The 20,779-nt window shown below is 36.8% G+C and overlaps 1 protein-coding gene across 1 annotated transcript in view; it reads right to left on the bottom strand.

The window, feature by feature from the left end:
• Nucleotides 1-20,779, bottom strand: part of CSMD1 (CUB and Sushi multiple domains 1) — a 2,074,981-nt gene that overhangs the window by 443,047 nt on the left and 1,611,155 nt on the right. The window contains exons 13-17 of the mRNA XM_033177634.1: nt 19,667-19,849; nt 18,140-18,466; nt 16,242-16,436; nt 9,314-9,452; nt 6,106-6,293 (exon numbers count right to left, since the gene is read on the bottom strand). Of these exons, the coding sequence (XP_033033525.1) occupies nt 6,106-6,293; nt 9,314-9,452; nt 16,242-16,436; nt 18,140-18,466; nt 19,667-19,849 (1,032 nt within the window). The remainder of the gene's footprint in view (nt 1-6,105; nt 6,294-9,313; nt 9,453-16,241; nt 16,437-18,139; nt 18,467-19,666; nt 19,850-20,779) is intronic.

Here is a 20,779-nt window from a genome sequence, read left to right as displayed (position 1 = left end):
ATGACTTCTTCCATGACACCCCCACAAACTTTATGCATTACTGACTCTGAATGCACACATAGTACCCAATGCTGGGTGAATGATTTTTTTATTGTTGTTGTTTGTTTACTTTTACTTTAAGTTCAGGGGTACACGGGCAGGTTTGTTACATTGGTAAACTTTTGTCATGGGTGTTTGCTATACAGATTATTTCCTCACCCAAGTATTAAGCCTAGTGTCCATTAGTTGTTTTTCCTGATTCTCTCCCTCCTCCCACCCTCCACCCGCTGAAAGGCCCCAGTGTGTGTTGTTCTCTCTATGTGTCCATGTGTTTTCATCATTTAGCTCCCACTTATAAGTGAGAACATGCGGCATTTGGTTTTCTGTTGCTGCATTAGTTTGCTAAGGATAATGACCTCCAGCTCCTAGCATTAAGATCAAAATCAAGACAAGAATTCCCTCAAAAGAAGAGGCTCTGCTGAAGAAGTGCATTAATCTCTAGGTTTCTGGGAAAAAAAAAAGTTAACTAAATAATTTCATGTTTTCAAAAGGCTTTCTATGGTCACTAAACAACAGTGTATGCACCATTGCAGCAAAACAGTAATAGAAATTATTATCTTAGAATAAGTGAGAATTATATATTAATGGTTTCAATAATGAAATTTATAAACCATAAACAAAACTTTTCCCACACAAAATTTACAGTGAAAAGAGAAAAACTGTGGTAGAAATAAAAACATAGAGTTTAAATGTTGAATTATTTAAAACTGAATAAACTTTTAAGGTCACAATTGATGCTTAGTTCTGATATTATGCCATTATATTTTCATTCTTTTTAAATAATAATGGGCACCAATAGTGAGTTTTCGAATATGCAGGCATTGTTCTCTTTTGCATGACAAATTGTTTGAACGGAGAGTCTAGGAGAGGAGGTCTGTTGAGTGGTAGAATTATGACACTACATGTGATCTCCAGTTCAACTGAAACTGGCCACGTAGAAGAATCCCGAAACAAGAAAATGGTGGGAAAGAACGTCTAGAATTTGGCTGGGCGCAGTGGCTTATGCCTGTAATCCCAGCACTTTGGGAGGCCGAGGCGGGTGGATCACCTGAGGTCAGGAGTTCGAGACCAGCCTGGCCAACAGGGTGAAACCCCATCTCTACTAAAAATACAAAAATTAGCCAGGTGTGGTGGTGCATGCCTGTAATTCCAGATACTCGGTGGCGGGGGTGCGGGGAAGAACTTATGGAATTTCACAGCAGGTGATTTCTCTCCAATGGGACAAGACATTTATAATATACTAAGATCAGTCTGTGGACACAGATAGCCAATTTACCTTGTGGGAAAGGCAGGACAAAGTCCTTCTGAGTATTTTGGAGCATTTTCTTTCCCTTCCTGTTTCCTGCCTGACAGCACAAAGAGAAATATGGACCACTGGACTCTGTTGAAATGACGTCTATATTCAGAGTCTGTTCCCACTCCTTCTTACTTGAACCTTAAAGCAACTATGAATTTTTGACACAAATAGATATAAACAGTATTTTTTTTCAATTGGCCTTTGCAACATAAGTGACTGAATACATTTGCTACCTAATGAATAAAAGGAGTTGATTACTTCGCTGTGTGCAGCTCATACGGAGGTACATTTGACAGGAGCAGGGTTCTCCCGGAATCATCAGTCTTTATAAAAGTTCTAGTCCAAGGTAGGAATGAACATTCCCTGAGCACATTTCATATGCCAAGCTTAGAGATGTCACTTCTCATAGCCTCCAAAAGGTTTTAAAATAGAGGTTGAAAAGTCACAGTCAATAAAGTCACCGAGCCAAGAAATTAAGCAAACTGGTCATGTTACATTATTTACTGATATTGAAAACTGAGCCTTTGCCTGCTTTTCTCCTTTCTTTCTCATGTATGCGTGCATGTGTGTGCTTGTGGGTGTTAGCGTGCATGTGCTTGTTATATATACCCTTGTATTGCGTCCGGTACCATTACAATCTTACCACTTTCCTTTCCTTTTCTGATCATATAAAAAGTCACTGAATCTCAGCAAACCAATTGGTATGGTGTGCATGCACATACAAACCACTAAATATACTTCCTTATCACAATGTTTCTTCCATTAATAATACGATATATGAATCAGACAGTAGAGTATGTACATTTACATGTGATGAATCTTTCTTCTGCCTTCAGAGATTATCAACAAGACATTTTTGACAGCATTTTCAAAAAAAGCTCTCAAATTAAATGGAAAACCTCCATACTCTTGAGAATTCCATTTATTTTCCAATTTCTTACAAAACTATGACTATCTCAAAGTGGTGATTCAAAGATCAACAAACAAGCAGATGATCATTCTGGAGTGAGAACGCAATCACTATTACATATAGACACTGTGCCACATTCCTCGTAAAGAACGGCTAGACTGTTGCTGGACACTAACATATGAGATGATTCCTAAGACTGAGTGTGCGAAGCAGAACTACAATTCTAGGTATGCTTTTAGAAAAGCCTCAAAAAAATGACTTCAACATTTCCGTCACACAGCTCAGAAAGGCCTTCTGGAGTGAATGCTGTTTACAGTAGCTCACATTGCCTTGTGGCACTGCTGCAAATATAAGGCAGCCTCGAGTACTTGCAGCTGTAATTTCTGCAACACATTTTGTCTGTAGAGAGCTTTGCCATGGGCCTCTTTGCACATGAAGAAGTGTCATTAATAACTTCACAAAGCAAGGAGTGTTTACAATGTGAAATATTTATGATGAATCACAAAAGAGATGAACAATATTCTTGTTTTTAAGAGGAATAAAGAGTTTGATATAAATCATTCCTGGGTCACAGGCAACCCACTTTTAAAGAGTGTGTTGGATGAGTGAGTGTAATCATGTTCTAGTGCCTGCATCTTGGCTTCCGAACCTATTTTGTCGAAGGGTGCTAGACGGCATTACGTGGATGAAGGGGTTGGTAGCATTTGCCTCTTCCAGGCTTGCCACTTTTTCTCTGTCTCTGTTTTTCTTGCTGGATTCATTGGTTCTTTTATCCCTTCGTGACCTCTGGTGGCCTTGGGCCCTTCCCTCCTGCCTGCCTGCGGGTTCTCTCTCTCCCTAGAGGTCGGGATCTGCATCTGCCTTCACCTCATTCAGAATCACCTTGAGGACTTGATTAAAAGCTCAGGATGCTGATTTTCATCACAAGCTCCCTGAATCACAATATTTGGAATCTGGGCTTGGGGCTCTACAATTTACTAAGCTCCCAGGGATGTGTTAGCAAAATACGATGTTTGAAGAAATCTGCCCCTTCGGCGCTGGGTAAATGGGGACACCCTCTGAGTGGGTGGCGGGCCTTTGAAAGCACTCAGATCTCTACACCACCCATAGAAATAGCAACCGGAACATCTGAGCTGCTGCTCAGGCATCAGTTTTATTTTAAAGCCCTGCAGGTAACTGTTAGGTGCAGCGCCGGTGATAAGCACTCATAAAATCCCAGGCCTTTCCTGACTCATTTTCTTACAACAAGCAAACAAAAAGCCATGTCCTGCACCTCATTCACTTCTGTATACTTCCATATGTCTCTTCAAATACACAGCGACTGATACATAAATAAGAAGCGATCCCAAGTCAAGGTTCAGCATCACATTCCTCTGAGGTCCTGTTTCTCCCTTAAGTCAGGGGAATAGATGGCAAACCTTCGAGAGCCTTCAGGAAGCTCACCATACGCAAGTCTGGATGTGTGCTTACAGCAGTGAGCCTTTTGTGTCACGGTGCTGGAAAGTTCCACACCTGACAATTTCCTGTCTTCACTCACTAGGTGAGGCCTCCAGTCACTTCTGTGACCATAGAACTACCTCCTGAGATTTCCAACAAGGTGGGAAGGAGAAGGAATGCTAGACTCTGCAGCAGGTCAGAACTTTACGACTCTCACACAATTATCACTGTACTAAACAGGCATCATCTTGGTGACAGTTTTCTTCTTCTTTTTAGTGATGCAGAGAAAGAAAAATGGCAAAGAGCATTACTCTCTGAGGGGTACTCCAGGTGATGGAAGGATGCCTTATGAGGCCTGCACCCTACTTTTAAACACAGGACAAATGAAAAGAATTCCAAAACATAGGGTAGTCATTCTTTTAAGATTATAAAAATTGTTGTCAGGACTATTTACATATTAAATTATTATATTATAGTATAATATAATGTGTACTCTATATTTTATATTAATAAAATGTTATTATTATTATATTAGTGAGGATGACAAGCTAAATAGAAGTTTGTGAATAGGCTTTTTATCATTCCCTGATTTTCCAGAAAGAGAAAGAAGAAGAAGCCATTTATTTAAATGACTTGGATAAACAAATTAAATGAGTTTCTGCTGCCTTCATTTAGCCTTTGGAACACTTTCTCTCAAATGGAACTAGAAAAAGCAAAGTCATCTACAGCTACACAAATAGAGATGAAAAGAAAGGAAAACTGTCCTAATATTTGTCAATGCCTGAAAATAATTATTTCTCTGAAGTTTCATGCACTATATATCTAAGAACCAAGAAATTCTGGTTTAGAAAAAGTTGGGGGGAGGGTGTGAGGATGAGAAAATACAAGGCTTATTAGGAGTCTTACAAATTCAGATCACTGCTATGTTTACACATATTGTTACTCCAAAGAAAAGTGGCAACTTGAATGGATATTTTAAAGAAACAAAATGTAAAATTTTCTGGTGCTTAAATTTTACTTTAAGTTTCAAAATATGTTACTTTGGAGCAAATGTTGTATATCTATATATGTGAAGAGGAATAACTGAGTTAAATTTGAAATTCATCATTGAGTCATTAATAAGCAATTTTCCTTCTATTGGAATATTTTTATCTGAAAGCATACATAATCTTAAGATATACATGGATATGCATGTTTGTGTATAATTATATGAGTATGTAAAACAGATAAATGTGCATAAAGGTTTATTAATTTAAATGTGCTGGAGCAGGGCTCAGGGAGAGGTTAACAAGAGTAACAGGAGGCGATGTGGGGAATAGAAGGCAAGAAAAAGAACAAAAGGAGATTGGAAACCCAGAGTAGTAGATATGATTCTATGCATGCATTTGTAAAATCATGTGTGTGGGTATATGTACATTTTAAAAACATCTTTACAACTAATAGTGCCTATTTTGAGATAAAGTTCTGAAAAAGAACAACCATAAAACTTGGGTGAAATAAAGGTTTGATTCCTTCCGGTCCAATAGTAATTGCACTCAGTCTCCCTTTTTCCATGCTACTCTTTAAGGGAAGTGTTTTCAGACAGAGAAAAGAATAACAGCTGCTTTGCTTTCTTTTGCATTAATTGGCTAATGTTAAAAATGTATTCCTAGGGGGGATTCCCGTCAGCTAGATTTCAGAAGTATATTTGCATAAATATTATTATAAAATAATACAATTACTTAATCTCATCATTTCAGAAGCTAAAACTTTGACTTCAAGAAACAAAAAAGGGATGGAATACTTTCCATTTGGAAGTTTGAATTGTCTTGCAAAATACATTCCATTATAATATTTTGACATTTGTTTTAAAATATGTTTAATAATTGTTTTAAAGTATTATTCATACTTGTTGAAACATTGTTAACAATTGTTTGGAACTTGGTAAGGTTTAGCGGGTTTTAATTCCTTCTCCTCTCTTCATTACCTGACTTGCACCCTGTGAAATGTGTCTATCTGTACTCACAGATTTGGTACCACAAATTCACCTAATTCTGTTTTTCTAGCAAGGATTCTTTTCTCCATTGCCCAGGTTAACATAATTTTAGTAATAAATCTGATAAGATTTTGGTCAGAAAGTATATTTTCTAATAATAAAAGTATATTATTACTTCATGCTGAAGATGAACCCATTTCATTGTCTTTATGATTTTACTTTATCCTAGGCGATGGATACGTATTTTTGAGAGTTAAAAGGCAATAACTCCAAGATGCTCTCTTATGAATAAGAGAAGCTTCTTACAATTGCATAGTATGGTTTTGCCAGAGTCAAGCAGGATTAGTAAACCAACACAGTCATCTGCAGGCTGGAAATAAGAACTCAGATTTTCAGTTTTCCCATGCCTGCTGCCCGGCCAGGCTGTCAAGGGAAGGTGCAACTCACTCTCATAGTGGATGAGGAAGCCGATGCTGGAGCGGCTGTTGTCAGTCGTGAAGAGCAGGTACATGAAATTCCCGGTGCTGATGAGAAACTGGGGTGCCTGGGTGCCGTGGTACTCGCCGATCAGCGGGGATGAACTGGCTGGCCCGTCTCTGACCTCCAAGGTGTCATAATTGACCTCTGTCTGAAATCTGCAAATATGTACATCCCATTAGAAAAGACATGCAGAGCTGCCTGCTTACAGACATGCTCCTGACATCCTCATTCCTTAATCAGAAACCCTTGTACGTTAATATAAAGAAAATAGTTGAAATTACATATGCTTAAAACTTCGGGACATATATAAGGATAGTACGTTCTTTTCTTGATGAGACGGCACAGCTTAAATCCCTTTCTCTTCTTATCTGATATTCTGTCTTACAACCTAACAAACGCAAGAGGAGGTTTTCATTCAGCTTAAACGAAAATACCAAGAACCAGATTAGTTTTCTTAGATGACTGACAGATACATAGACAGACAGACAGACAGACAGACAGATAGATAGATAGATAGATAGATTATTCTCAAATAGTAAAAACTCAATTACATATTTTAAACTATTTTTTGGCATTCCCTATTTAACGTAACTATAGACATCTGAAAATGGGCACACTAGAATGAAATAGTCTCTTCAAGGAAGATCATTAAACATGTGTGATGATAGCTTAAATATCTTTCATGAAAAAAAAAATCATGTGCCTTTTTAAATTGCATTATCTCTTTTAAGACATTAGAATAACCCTAGGTATGTTGCCATTTCAGACATGAAAGGATACTTTAATAGCTTGGGAAAGTTAGAACAGCTTCCAAAAAGTGCTTAGGTTTTCTTATGCTTCCAGAAAATCTGGCCCGAGATTACATATAAAGTTGCAGCCACTTGGGTCCCCTTTGATGCAATGTAGGTACCACTCCAGGCACTGAGATAATTTTCTAAATGGGCCCATCTCGTCCTCCAAGAGCTAACCCGGTTTCTGAGTGCCTGACTTTGCTCTCAGGGAGCAGCTTAAGCATCATAAGCCTCTGACTCACTCAGTCACTTTGAGCCAAAGGATCCCACGCAACCCTGTGCCATTAGCCCCCACGCTCCGTGCTGGATGTTACTGATGAATGGGGAGAAAACTTGCGAGAGGGGAAGCAGTCTTAGTGTCGTGGCACGTAGCAACAGAAAAGGATGTTGAAACCAAAGGGCTGTGTCCTGCATGCATTAGATTATGTACACCCTGATTAGTGCAAAGGCACATGATTACACATTCCTGCAACTAGTGAATGTGTACCCTGTGTACCCTGAGCCCCATTCTTCCATTAGTTCAAACCATTTGTACATCACACGGCTGGACCAGAACAGGGACGCAGGCTGGCACATTTGGGATCTGATCGTGCCAACTTTGTCTTATGACACGACTCTAAATCTTTTTCTAAAAACTGATTTCTTAGTTGTTTGAGTTCAAATTCAAGAAGTCTGGATAAGCATGAAAGCAATCTCCTTTGATGCAGTCACACTGAAGTTGTCCTATCCTGTTTCTTTAGTAACAGTGAGGACTGACAAAGTCTGACAAAGTGCATATTTCAACAGCTGGAAGATTTCCGGGGTAACCTTGGAAACAGAAACTTCTGGATGTTCTTTGCTGTGGGGCAGCCTAACTAACACACACGGTCTGGCAACACCATCAGCACAGGGCTCAGAATTAGCGTGCACAATCCCATCCTTTAAGAAGGTGTCAGTCCATCGGTCATGGTTGAAAAACACATTTCCTTATGCAATTCATCTTTTAAGAGCTTGTACTATGTCTAAAGATCACACATGTCTAAAAATATTATAAATATTGGGTATTTCCAAATGGAATTCAGCAAAACAGCACACTGAAATAATATTGAATGAACAAGATTGGGAAAAATCAAGCAAATATCTTGCTTCAGGTAACTGAAAATAGAGGACTAATAAACTGTTCCAGACAGGAATATAGGATCACTACTTTTACTAAATTATTTAAATTTGATATGCTTCTGGGAGTCAGGGTGTGCTTCAGCTCCACCTGCCAATACCAGAAAGTGGAGAAATTCATAAGAATTTAACATAATCAACTGAATATTTTCAGAGTTAATTTTTTTCAAATGACTGATTATATACAGTAATTCACTCTCTAATACAGTTGAATTTATAAACATTTTTTTTTCTTTTGTTCTGAGAGATTGTCCTATTGGGGATTATTATTATTTTGTTAGAGGCAAGTAAAAAAATAAAAATAATTATTTCAAATAAATATAATTACTGAAAGTTAACACAACTCCTGCTGAAAACCTTCCCTGTATCGATGTTAATATAATGATGTTCATCTATCCTGAGACACCATAATATTCTAGATACTGAAATCCAGAATATAGTCTAGTCAAGAAGAAGGTCATTGTTAGAGAAAGCCCCATGTTATGCAGAGAGCAACCTCGAAACATTAAACAAACATGCCTCCCTAGCCTTTGGTTCACGTGGCTCAATGCCAAAACGTTTTTAGTTTTTAATCATCAGTTTGGTTTCAGTGTTAAGACAAACAGGAAAAATTTATTGTGCCGAACTCCAACAGCAGGCTTATGTTTAAATAAACAAATACCTACACAGCCCAGCATGCTTATGTTTTAGATCCTGAAATGCATTGTTCAATAGCTAAGCCAAGCAACGTTCTAGTGACAGTATCACTTATAGGCGATGAGCTGGTAATGGATCTGCTGTCCACACCCCACTGCCCACTCATCATCACTAGCTGCCCTTAGTGACCAGCAGCCACCACCAGAACAGCAGAGCTGATTTCCTCTGCCACAGCAGGCACCTAAGGCACCAGGGGACCCAGAGCGACTTCCATGTGCAATCAGACACCAAGTAGAATGGATTCCAGTGCGGGTCCAAAACCCAGAGTCAGATACAAGGGTCGGACCTCAGGAATGGTCCTCCAGGACTGGCACTTCCCTTACTAAACTCCAGAGCTGTGGCTCAGGGTGGGCTTAGAGATAGCACTGAAGAAGAACAAAACTTACAAGTAAGTGCCTGTTTCTGGTAAAGTGTGCTTCTTTGAGGGAACCGAAGAGAACTACCATCTTTTTAAGGTTTAAGATCAATTTACTAAAAATACGGAAGAGACACACATCATTAAGTCCAAATGAAGACTAATTTTGTTTTCTTACCTATCGAAAGTTATTTTGATAGAGTGGCCTGGTTTTGCTTCAATAATCCATTCACAATTTAAAGAATCCTTATAATACCCTGGCCATCCAGGAGGCAAAATGACTCCGCTGGATGCTGTCAGATGTCCACCACATGGAGCTGAAACAAGATGCACAATATCTATTAGATCAAATGAGACAGAAAGATAGGCCAAAACAACACCTGGATAAAAGCAAGAATTTGCTTCTGTGTTCATGGATTGAATATTTTCAAGTATCAAAGCAAATCTTATTCCCAAGCAAATTGTACATTTATTGAAAGCAGGGTCTATATATGCTACCTCCATGTACTTATCATTAACTTGAAGCAAAGTTCTTTTTCTCTAATAATGGTAATGTGTACGTGAGTTCTCTGTGCTAATTGATTTACCTCATTTAATTGCCAACCACTTCATGACGTACATGCCCAGTTATCTATAGTTCACATACATTTGGAATTTAACAAATATCTATGGATAAGCAAATGTAAAATGACCTCACATTTCAAAACGGATACATACACACATCCTTAGGTGTGTGTATGTATGTGTTTATTTACTTCTACTGTGTGCATTTTATTAAAATCAACAGCCACATGCAACATATAATTTGCGAGTGGTAGGAAACAAAACAAAACTTTCATCAAATTTGATAAGTATAGAATTAGACTGCATGACCCTTTTGAAAGGTTATGTGACAGTGATTTCTAATTGCAAAGGAGAAATAAAGTTTGAAAGGGTACATAACTAATGCTCAGTGAAAGTGATTATACATACCTGTAGCATCTAAAGGAATTTTAAATAGCATATAATATTTCATACCATAATTAAGACTATGTCTCTGGCCACATGTTTTTTTTTTCAGATTTTATGTATTCTTTCTCAAAATTATTTGCCATTAGTAACCATCTTTGTGAATTTATAGATATCAAATAAAGTACATGAAAACACTCCAAGTTAAAAAAAAATTGTTTTGGAAAAAATATTTCTTTTATTTAAAAATTGCCATATGTATAATGCAAGAAAGCAAAAAGTTTATATCATTTTAGACATGATTTGATGCTAGAAAAAATATGAATTAGTGAAATTTATGGATTTACCAATAGCATCTTAATTTACATCAGGAAACAAAGAAAAAATAAAAGTAAAAAAATTATGGAAAGTACATGACCATATATTGGGATGTATTGGAATTCAAATATATTTGAAGTAACATTTGGAAATTTTGTTATGGGAAAATCTTTGCAACAGAATATTAAACTTCAAAAGCGGGATAAAAAATTGCCCATATATTATAAATATAATGAAAGAAAATTTTTATTCAGTGAACAGGGGAGTGGAATTTAAAAACATGTTAATAATGGATAGCACTGGGATTGCTTTGTAGATCACATTTTTGATAGTTTTTCTTTTTTTTTTTTTTTTACCAAATAAGTTGCAATTGTTATTTATATACCTATGCATTATTCTATAGTTTAAAAATATGCAATCAGGGTAATTTTTATGAATTTAAGCTCCTGAAGAACACTTGATTTTTTGTAATAACAATTTTTAAAACAACAAGTTTATACTAATTACTATTTTAATTTTTCTAGTTAAGTTCTTAAATTCACATTTGGAGCCTATGAATCACATATCCATATACATAAATATTATATATAACTTAATTCCTTTGTTTTGTGAAGTGATGCAGCAAATCTTTTTAAGAATACAACTTAAGCAAAATTAAATATATTAAATATATGATGTTTATTTTGTCATGTTTAACCATCCAAAGATACTATATAAGAAAGACATATGGCAGATGCAGAATTCCAAAAAAATTATGATAATTGAGCTATTTCTAAAATCTGCATGAGTTATTTCTATGTCTTATTTTCCATATAAATACAAAACCAAAAGTTTCCTTTACTTTAGTAATTTTTTTATTTTGCATTTTTATATTTCTTGGAATATAACTAACTTGTCACATATTAATATTATTTTATTATACTCTTACCCATCACTTTATAATTTACAGTGTACACTAGAACCTGAAATGCTTTATCCTGATGACATAGACACTTTAATAATCATACTGTCGATAAGCAAAATTTACACTAAAATTGTAAGTAAAAGTCTCAGTAAGTAGATAGTAATAAGTTCTAATAAGTTTGTATTAGTCAGTTTGGATTAGATTACACTGTGGTAACAAACAGCCCTGCAACTGTAGTAGCTACAATGGGAAGTGAATTCCTCACACATGTGGCACGTCTAGTTCTGTAAGACACAGGTCCCTTCTTCAGTTGCTATGGCAGGTGGGAAAAGGCCTTGCAAGGGCAATCAAAGATGCTGAGCCAGAAGCTGAGTACATCACTTCCATATATTCCTAACTGACCAGAACCCATCACAAGGTTCCTTTAATCCACAAGATTCCAAAAAAGACATTCCACTTGATGGAGACCAAAAATATTTGATGAACGGCATCAATGATGTTCATATTCACTTAGCTGATAACAAAAAAAGCAAATATATGCATGAGGTATTTAGAAAGCAATTTCTTCTTGGCTTTTTTTTTTTTTTTTTTTGGATAATTTAAATTACAGGTATGAACTCCCTGATACTGTATTTCTAAAAACAAAAAGAAAAAGAAAACACAAACCTTCTTGATTACATGTGCATTTTTTTCCTATAGCTTTATTTTTCATAGAACAATCTGATTTGGGTTGCATTAATGTTGGCTTGATGAAATGTTATGTAGGAGGCAGCCGGTCTTTTCCATTATCCGCACTAGGGCACAACACTAAGCTTCTCTAGACTTGAACGAGAACTCACTCACTCCCCTGTAGGGTCCTTGTGTCTTTTTCAATGTTCAATCCTTCATCTTTTTTTCAATTCTTTTCTATGGTACTTTACTCACATTTTATACTTTTTATTTGAGTCATTTTTGGTATTTTATCTTTTGCTAGAAAATCACCCATTTCCTACAGACTTTAAGATTTGCTGCCATAGAGTTGATGTTTTCATTTATAGTCATTTTCCCCCAAAATAGCTTGAGTTTTTAATGATGCCACTGAGCTGCATTGAGAAATATGAGCCTGTTAGAAGCAGAACAAAGAAAGAAAGAGAAACCTTTTGCCCGGAGGCCATACAATTTACATTCAACATGTGCCTGGCATCCAAGAAATTCTTCCAGAATAAATAAATAACCTATGTTTCTAAATAAAAAAATTGCTCTATTGTGAGCTTTTCATTGTTTATGTAAAGCTGTATTATTTTTGTGATAGGGATAATTTCTCTTTTATGTTACTAAACATCTATAACATTTTTCTTTCCTAGTTCCTTTTATCAGAATCATAAACAGTTTGTCTAGCTTATTGATATTAACAAAGAACTCACTCTTGCTTTAAATTGTTTATAACACTTGAATTTTATTAATAGCATCCTAATTTATTTTTGTTTTTTCTAACTTTTTAATCTTATTAAATTTCTTTATTTTTTGATTCTTTTGTTCTACATTAGAGGACTTAAAGATATACATTTTCCTTGAAACACAGGTTTTGTTGTCTCACATTGTTTCTGTTAGAAAGTACTGTTCGCATGGCTTCCAGGTGGGATAGCATAGGCATTAAGGTTTGAGTTTCTATTTAATGTAAAATTATAGTGGACTTTTGATGTCAATGAGATTTGCTTGTGTTTCTATTTTTATTGCATATTTCTACTTTAATTGGAATATTACAGGACTTGTGACCTATAACTTATTGTAATTTGTTAAGGTTCACTTTGTGGTCAATTATATAATTGATTTTTAAAAATATTTTTTGAGAAAAACAATAAATAGGAGTATTCTGTAAGGGATGTGAGGTTCTTGAAACATTTCTTAAATCAAGTTTGCTATCTGTATTACTCACTACTTCATTGCTATATTATTTTTTTCCCTACTAGATGCATTTACTTCTGAAAGTTGGTTTTCTATTTGTTTTCAGCAGAGGCACTGATTGGGGTACCCATCTGTTCCATCAGAGTGTCCCCTACCTTCTCTGAGGCTCAGCTACACTCAGTCATTAGGTTTCCCGTGCAGGTAGACTTTTAACATCTTTTCCTATTAACTTTTTCTTTCTGCCGAGGGTTTCCTTTGTTAACAACCTATAGTTGGCTTTTGCCTTTAACCTCACCCTGTTTGTGCTGTGGTCCCCACTCACCCTGCAGCTTGTAACACATCTGCAATCAGCCTATTACGGTAAAGGACATAAGGGACAGCTTGACTTGTGGCCAGGACAGAACAGAGATGAGAGTGTACTGTTCACTTTAAACTTCTTTCTCCTGAAAACTCATGCTTCCAAATCACAGCCATATGCTTGGCTATAACATGATTTGCACCCATGACTAACTGTGCACTGTAATTAGTATCGTATATTTGAGCACCACATGTGTATATATTTACTTATTTATAAAAGATGAAAACCTACCCTTTTATTAACATTTTGTACAACATAAAACACAAAAACTGTACATTTACAATATGTGATGGAAATAGATACAAATGAAATTTCAACTATTAAGAATGTTTTCTTGCCCTTCTATGTATCAATAGTTCACCCATGGGTGGTGCTTCTCGTCCACCCACAAATTGTTTTTACAATGTATGAAAAGGGTGAACATCAGAACACCCTCCTTTACATTTAGTATCACCAGATGATACAATAAATAGGACTTGGTTAGAAGTTTCTACTTCTCCTCTGAGGTCAGGAGTTCAAGACCAGCCTGGCCAACATGGTGAAACCTCCGCTCTACTAAAAATACAAAAATTAGCCAGGCGTGGTGGCAGGTGTCTGTAATCCTAGTTACTCAGGATGGCTGAGGCAGAAGAATTGCTTGAATCCAGGAGGCGGAGGTTACAGTGAGCTGAGATTGCACCACTGTACTCCAGCCTGAGCGACAGAGTCAGACTCTGTCTCTCAAAAAAAAAAAAAAAAAGCGTTTCTACTTTGAGTAACGGTGAGTAACTTTGGAGGTGGGCCAGGGCAGGATGAGGTGGTGAAGGATCATAGCCCCATCACACTGTGGCTGTCATGGAGGAGTTTAATGCTCCACACCTAGATCCCAGCTCTGCTTAGACTCCTTGATAGAGATTATGGGTCTGAGAATGTCATTTCGAGGTATTTGAGACAGGGGAGAAATTCTCAACTGTATGTGATATTTAATATATATTCCTTTTCTATTCACTTGCTTAAAATAAATACATGTTGACAAAGACAACTGAGAAAATAAAAATAAACTAAGAGGGAAAAATCACCCGTAACCATAATTAACATTTTGTTGTGTAGCCTTCTTTTTAGTGTTTTACAAAATGATTATCATGAGATATGTATGTATTTGTGGCACATGTTCCTCCATCCTTTGGTCTTTCAAATGCTAAGGATACCTGAGACTCTTTGATCTTTTTTTTTTTTTTTTTTTTTTTTTTTTTTTTTGAGGCGGAGTCTCGCTCTGTCGCCCGGACTGGAGTGCAGTGGCCGGATCTCAGCTCACTGCAAGCTCCGTCTCCCAGGTTTACGCCATTCTCCTGCCTCAGCCTCCTGAGTAGCTGGGACTACAGGCGCCCGCCACCTCGCCCGGCTAGTTTTTGTATTTTTAGTAGAGACGGGGTTTCACCGTGTTAGCCAGGATGGTCTCGATCTCCTGACCTCGTGATATAAGAATAATAGGTATCAATACAAAGATCATAAGAGACTCTTTGATCTTATGATCTTTGTATTGATACCTATTATTCTTCATGATTTATCTAACTAATCCTCTGCTGTTTAAAGTTGAATCATTTCCAGCTCTTCACTGCTATAAACAGTCTTGCAGAAAACATTCTTGAAAAAATTTGTATAGTTGCTTCACTATTTCTTTATTATATTGATCCAGGAATATAATTTATGACTCAAAAGACAAGAACAATTTTAAGAGTCCTACTAAGAATTTTCACTATAATACCATGATTTTATATCATCTATAGCATGACTAGGAAATGCCAGTTTCTACATAACCTTTTCAATAATACATCTTATTCACCTGTTTAAATCTATGCTAACAAGATAGGCAAAAATGGTATTTCACTTTTCTTTTTAAATTTGTACTTCTTTGATATATACTGGACGTAAGTTTTTAAAAAAATATTTTCTTAGGTTATTGTGCACTGACTATTCTGATATGGAATGTGAACTTATACTTTAAGTAAACATTTTTAAAATGAGTAGTAATTATCAGAGGCAACATCTTTTTCCTTAAAATATTTTCCTCTCTATATTTATTAGATAAGTAACCAGAACAGAAATATGAAGAAGAAAATTAGGTGGTATTTATGTCAGCTGTAATGAGAACTACAAAATAGTTAACTCTAAGCAACACTGTTATAGGTTGAATTTCGTCCCCTCAAAGTTCATACATTGAGGTCCTAAACCTCAGCGCCTCAGATGGTGACTGTATTTGAAGATACGGTCCTTGCAGATGAATTTAGTTAGGATAAGGTGTTGCTGGAATAGGGGGACCTCAATGACTGTTCTTTTAACAAGGAGAATGTAGACACAGGGACAGAAACACATAAACAGGGAGAGCTCCTTGTGAGTCTGCAGGCAGAGATGAGGGTGAGGCTTCTCCAGCCACAGAATGCTAGAGATTGCCACAAACCGCCGGGAGCTGGAGGACCAGCCTGGGGCAGATCCTCCCTCAGAGTCACAGAAGGAACTCTCCCGCTGACGTCACCTGGATCTCAGACTTCCAGCCTCCAGAACTGGGAGACTACATTCCTATTGTCTCGGCGACTGTGTGTGGTATTTTGTTAGGACAGTCCCCCAAGCGAATGCAGTTTGCTGGTTTGTGTGTGTATGCCTGAAGATAGATGTGTGACTTCAAAGGAGAAGAGTGGGTGGTGGCAGGGACTGCACCTTCACAGCGGGGCACAGTGGAGCTCCAGACCACGTTCCCGTCTTGCAGGATGCAGGTGATGGACTCGGATCCCTGGGTCTTGACAAAGCCATCGTCACAGTGGAAAGAAACCGAGCTCCCGAGTAGAAACCTGTCACCAAAACGCCGCCCGTTTATAGGAATGCCAGGATCGTGGCACTCATTCTGACCAAATGCTGAAAGAAAAAAAGGAACAAAAATACTTGAGTATTAATTTCATGTATTAAAAGAGAAGAAAACAGAACAAGCTTATAACGCATTCGTATAATGTATATAATTATATACATTTCAGTTGTATCATTCATAGATAGATAGATAATACATTAATAAATATCAGTGTCTAGTGAGAAAGAGGGAGCAGGGAGATGAACAGATATAACTATCATTTATACAGCAATTTAGGGTTTGAAAAGCACTTTTCATAATAGCTTAGACAAAGAGAGAACTGATACAGTGGGTGGTAGAAAGTGGGCTCAGGATTTCTCTCGTTAGAATTCTGATTTTTTTCTTGCTATGTCAGGACTCTGACATTGGGCAGATGACTCGATGCTCTAAGCCTAGTTATCTTTATTTACAGAATGAGAGACTAATTAAATTTATATCCTCTAGTTACTGTAACATTAAATGAAACAATTATTGCCCAATTCTAAGTATTGTACCTAAGAAGGTAGGCAGTTAGTACATCATAATTTGTATTATTCATATTAATATTCTCTCACTTGATTCCCTCTACAGTGCATTTAAGTAGATATTCTTATACAAAATAGGTTTTAAAATGAGGAGCCTAAAGCAAAGAGAAGTTAGTTGTCATTAAACTTCACTAATTACATACTAGTGCTGTATTTTAATCCTTGGCTCCTGACATCATATTACTCAGTTGTTTTTACTACACTACTTTGTTGCAGGAAGGATGCATAGGTGGCTGAGTGGGTGGGTGGATGGTTGTATAGATGGGAAGAAGAATAGAAGGAAGGATGAGTGCCTTGCTGGCTAGATGGATGAATGGAGGGATGGATGGAAAGATGAATTGAAGGATGGATGAATGGATGCATGGATGGATGGATGGACAGGTGGAAGGATGGATAAATGGAAGGATATGGATGGATGGATGAAATAATAGATAAATGGATTAACGAAAGGATAGAAGGAAGGGAAGGATGAATGGAAGGATATGGATAGATGAATGGATGGAAGGATAAATAAATGATAGATGGAATAATGGATGAATGGATGGACAGATGGATGAATGATGAATGGATGGATGGAAAGATGGATAAACAATGGATTGATGGAATGATGGATGGATGGAATGATGAATGGATGGAGGGATGGATGGATAGGTGGAAGGATGGATGGAATGATGGATAGATGGCATGATAAATGGATGGAAGGATGGATGATGGATGGATGGATGGAAAGATGGATGGAAGAAAGGATGGATGGATAGATACATGGATGGATGAAATGAGGGATGGATGAATGAAAGGATATGGATGGATGGATGGATGGATGGATGGATGGATGGAAGAATAAATGGAATAATGGTTGGGTGGGTGCATGGATGGATGGAATGATGGATGGATGAATGGATGGATGGATAGATGGAAAACCACAGAGAAAGAGATGTAAGGAGATGAAAGAGAGAGGAGATCCAGCTCCTTAGTTTAGGAGTGATGACACCACCAATCTAAATACAGTGATGCATTTGTTTTTAAGTTTTCAGGATAACACTATATAATTTTACTACTCTCATTTTCGTAATGATCATAAAACTTCTGAAGTATCAGCCTTGAAATGCAGCTTCACATACATATAAGCAAAATGGGAACATGTAAGTAAAATGGGAACGTGGACGTGTTGACTGTGTGGGCGTACTTACTGGTGTAAGTGATGTTGAACCCTCTGCCAGTAGTGGAATGGTCAGACTGAAATTCCAAGCGAACTATATGTCCACTGCTGGCCAGCTGGGAAGGCACTTCATTGCCAGAAAAAGTACCCAGGACAGTTATGTCAGAAATGCCATCATCCTTGACTGCAAGAAAGTCAAATTGAGGCTCCACATCAAAATCATTAAAGATTAGGTGAATTCGACTTCCTGGCTCCGAGATAATCAACCAGACACAGTTCATGTTGTTCCCATATTCCTCCGGATAATTTGGTGAGAGAATAATCCCAGATGATGCCGTAAAGTTGAAGAAACATGAAACTGTGAAGACACAAATATATTTTCAAACAGTTTTGCACATACCCAAAGGACTGCCATGTGAAACAGATTGCTAAGAACCTGGAAAGGCAATTCGTGCCTGCAAATAGCTACAATGATCCAACTATTTTAATATAAGTAATTCTGGACCATAATGTTTTCTCCTTTCCTAATTTGTAAGTCGAATATTTCATTATCTTATAGAGCACAACCAGAACCTATACATAATCAAGCACAAGCTTGGTTCAAAAATGATCCTTTCAAGTTGACTAAAAACATGTGCCAAATATTATAATTTCTAGTTATAACTTTCTGCCTTCAGAAGAGCAAATATTAATACATGGAAAAGTATATGCCTATATCTTAGGAACAATTCAGCTTGCTCTTTTGTGATAACTTTTAATTTATATTTTATACTTTCCTGTAAGTGCATTTCTCCAGTTATTTAAAATTTTTATTAGTCACAGGGTAAAGATGAATAAATAAGTAACTTGGAAACATCAGATCATGTTGTAGTTGGATAATATAAAAATATTTTGAAAAATTCACTTTTAAGAATATATACCTAAAATCATATATATATATATTATATAAATAATTTTTTGGAGGGAGAAACCGTTGGATTTATCTCTAGAGTACATTTTTGCTTCTTATTCCACATAATTTTATACACACTTTTCAGCCATTGCTATATTTATTTACAAATAAACCCTCCTTTAAAAGTGACTGTGAAGTCTTTTCTACTTGTTAAAACAGTATTTTTAAGAGGAAGTGGGCAGCTCGTCAACTGAATTCCAAACCAGTACCACCATCCATGCTCACACTGGTGAACAGCTTGTGTTTAAGTGTTATACAGCATTATTAAGTCACAAAAGACTCTCTTGCTGTACTGATGTCTGATACAGCAGAACATGATCAGCTTTTGATGGAAACAATGATATACGTGATGACCTTTCTGGCAGGAAACGTTCAAGTACATTTTATTGAGTAGATGTAATAAAATTATAAATTAGTTTTTATTAAATGAAGAAAGCAGGCAAGTTGGTGTTTGAGAATGTCCTTGCATGTTTCCAGTAAATGTGGCACCCCAAGCTATTCTGAAAGCTGCCCTCCCTAAATGGGCAGTCTGTGTCTTTCTCCTTTTCTCCCTTTGCAAGATCCTTGCAGGACAGGAGGGAGTCCAGGTCAAGGCGCAATACTCACATACACAGCTGGGCTTGTTGCCAGACCACTGATTGTTCTGCTGACAGGTGATAACTCTCTCCCCAACCAACTCAAAGGCCGCCGGGCATTCAAAGGTGAGTGTGTCTCCATGGAGGAAACTGCTGCCCGTCCGCTTCCCGTAGGCGGGGATTCCAGGATCCCCACACCCTCCCTTTTCAATTTCTGAAAATGGAAAAACAAATGAACCCTTAAAAAAAAACACACAAGGAATATTTTTATCTCTACACTTTAGAAAGTGAACACATGGCTGGACTAAACATCATTTTTGTGAACAGTTTCTAAAGGATATTCAATTGATCTTAAATTTAATTTCAAATACCAAAAAAAAAAAAAAAAAGGAATGTCATTTCAACTGAAGAGAAAGGTATTTAATTTGCTGTCTTTTAAGGGATACACATGGCTACACAGATATGCTGACAACACAAATGCTGCAATTAATCAGTGCGCCTTCTGGATATGTCTGGTCTTTTCTCTGCAATTGCTACTACTAAAATGCAAATACCAGTTTTGTTTTCAACTATGTGCTTTTTGCTATAAACAATACAAAAAAGATTCTTCATTCCCTACTGAGTATTTAAATAAACAGAATCTATTTGAATCTTCTTTCCCTAAAACGAATGTTAACACTCATTTATGAAACAGAATGAAAAACAGTTTGGTCTACAGAGGAAAACAAAATATTCAGAATCAATCTTTCATTAAAACATCACTGTAATAAAATATGCCTCTAAATACACCAAACCTATAATATATTTCAAACGCTGATCTGTCTCAAATGTTAACTACGCAGAATGTTTTCATTAAAATGTGTTCTTTATTTATTCATTTTAAAGAATTTTTTTGAGAACCACTGTGTGTCAGGTCCTCTTCTAGGTGTTGGGCTTAGTGAATAAAAGAGACAAAATCCTTGCACACACGGGGTTGGGGCTGGACATGGTTTGGCTGTGTCCCCACCTAATTCTCACTTTGAATCCCACATGTTGTGGGAGGGATCCAGTGGGAGGTAATTGATCATGCGGGCAGGTCTTTTCCGTGCTGTTCTCATGATAGTGAAGAAGTCTCAGGAGATCTGATGGTTTTCTATGGGGGAAT

Source organism: Trachypithecus francoisi, unplaced genomic scaffold (assembly GCF_009764315.1).
Source record: "Trachypithecus francoisi isolate TF-2019V2 unplaced genomic scaffold, Tfra_2.0 Contig01558, whole genome shotgun sequence".
Lineage (NCBI taxonomy): Eukaryota > Metazoa > Chordata > Mammalia > Primates > Cercopithecidae > Trachypithecus > Trachypithecus francoisi.
Note: the sequence above shows the minus strand (reverse complement) of the source record. Positions and strands in the feature narration are given on the sequence as shown.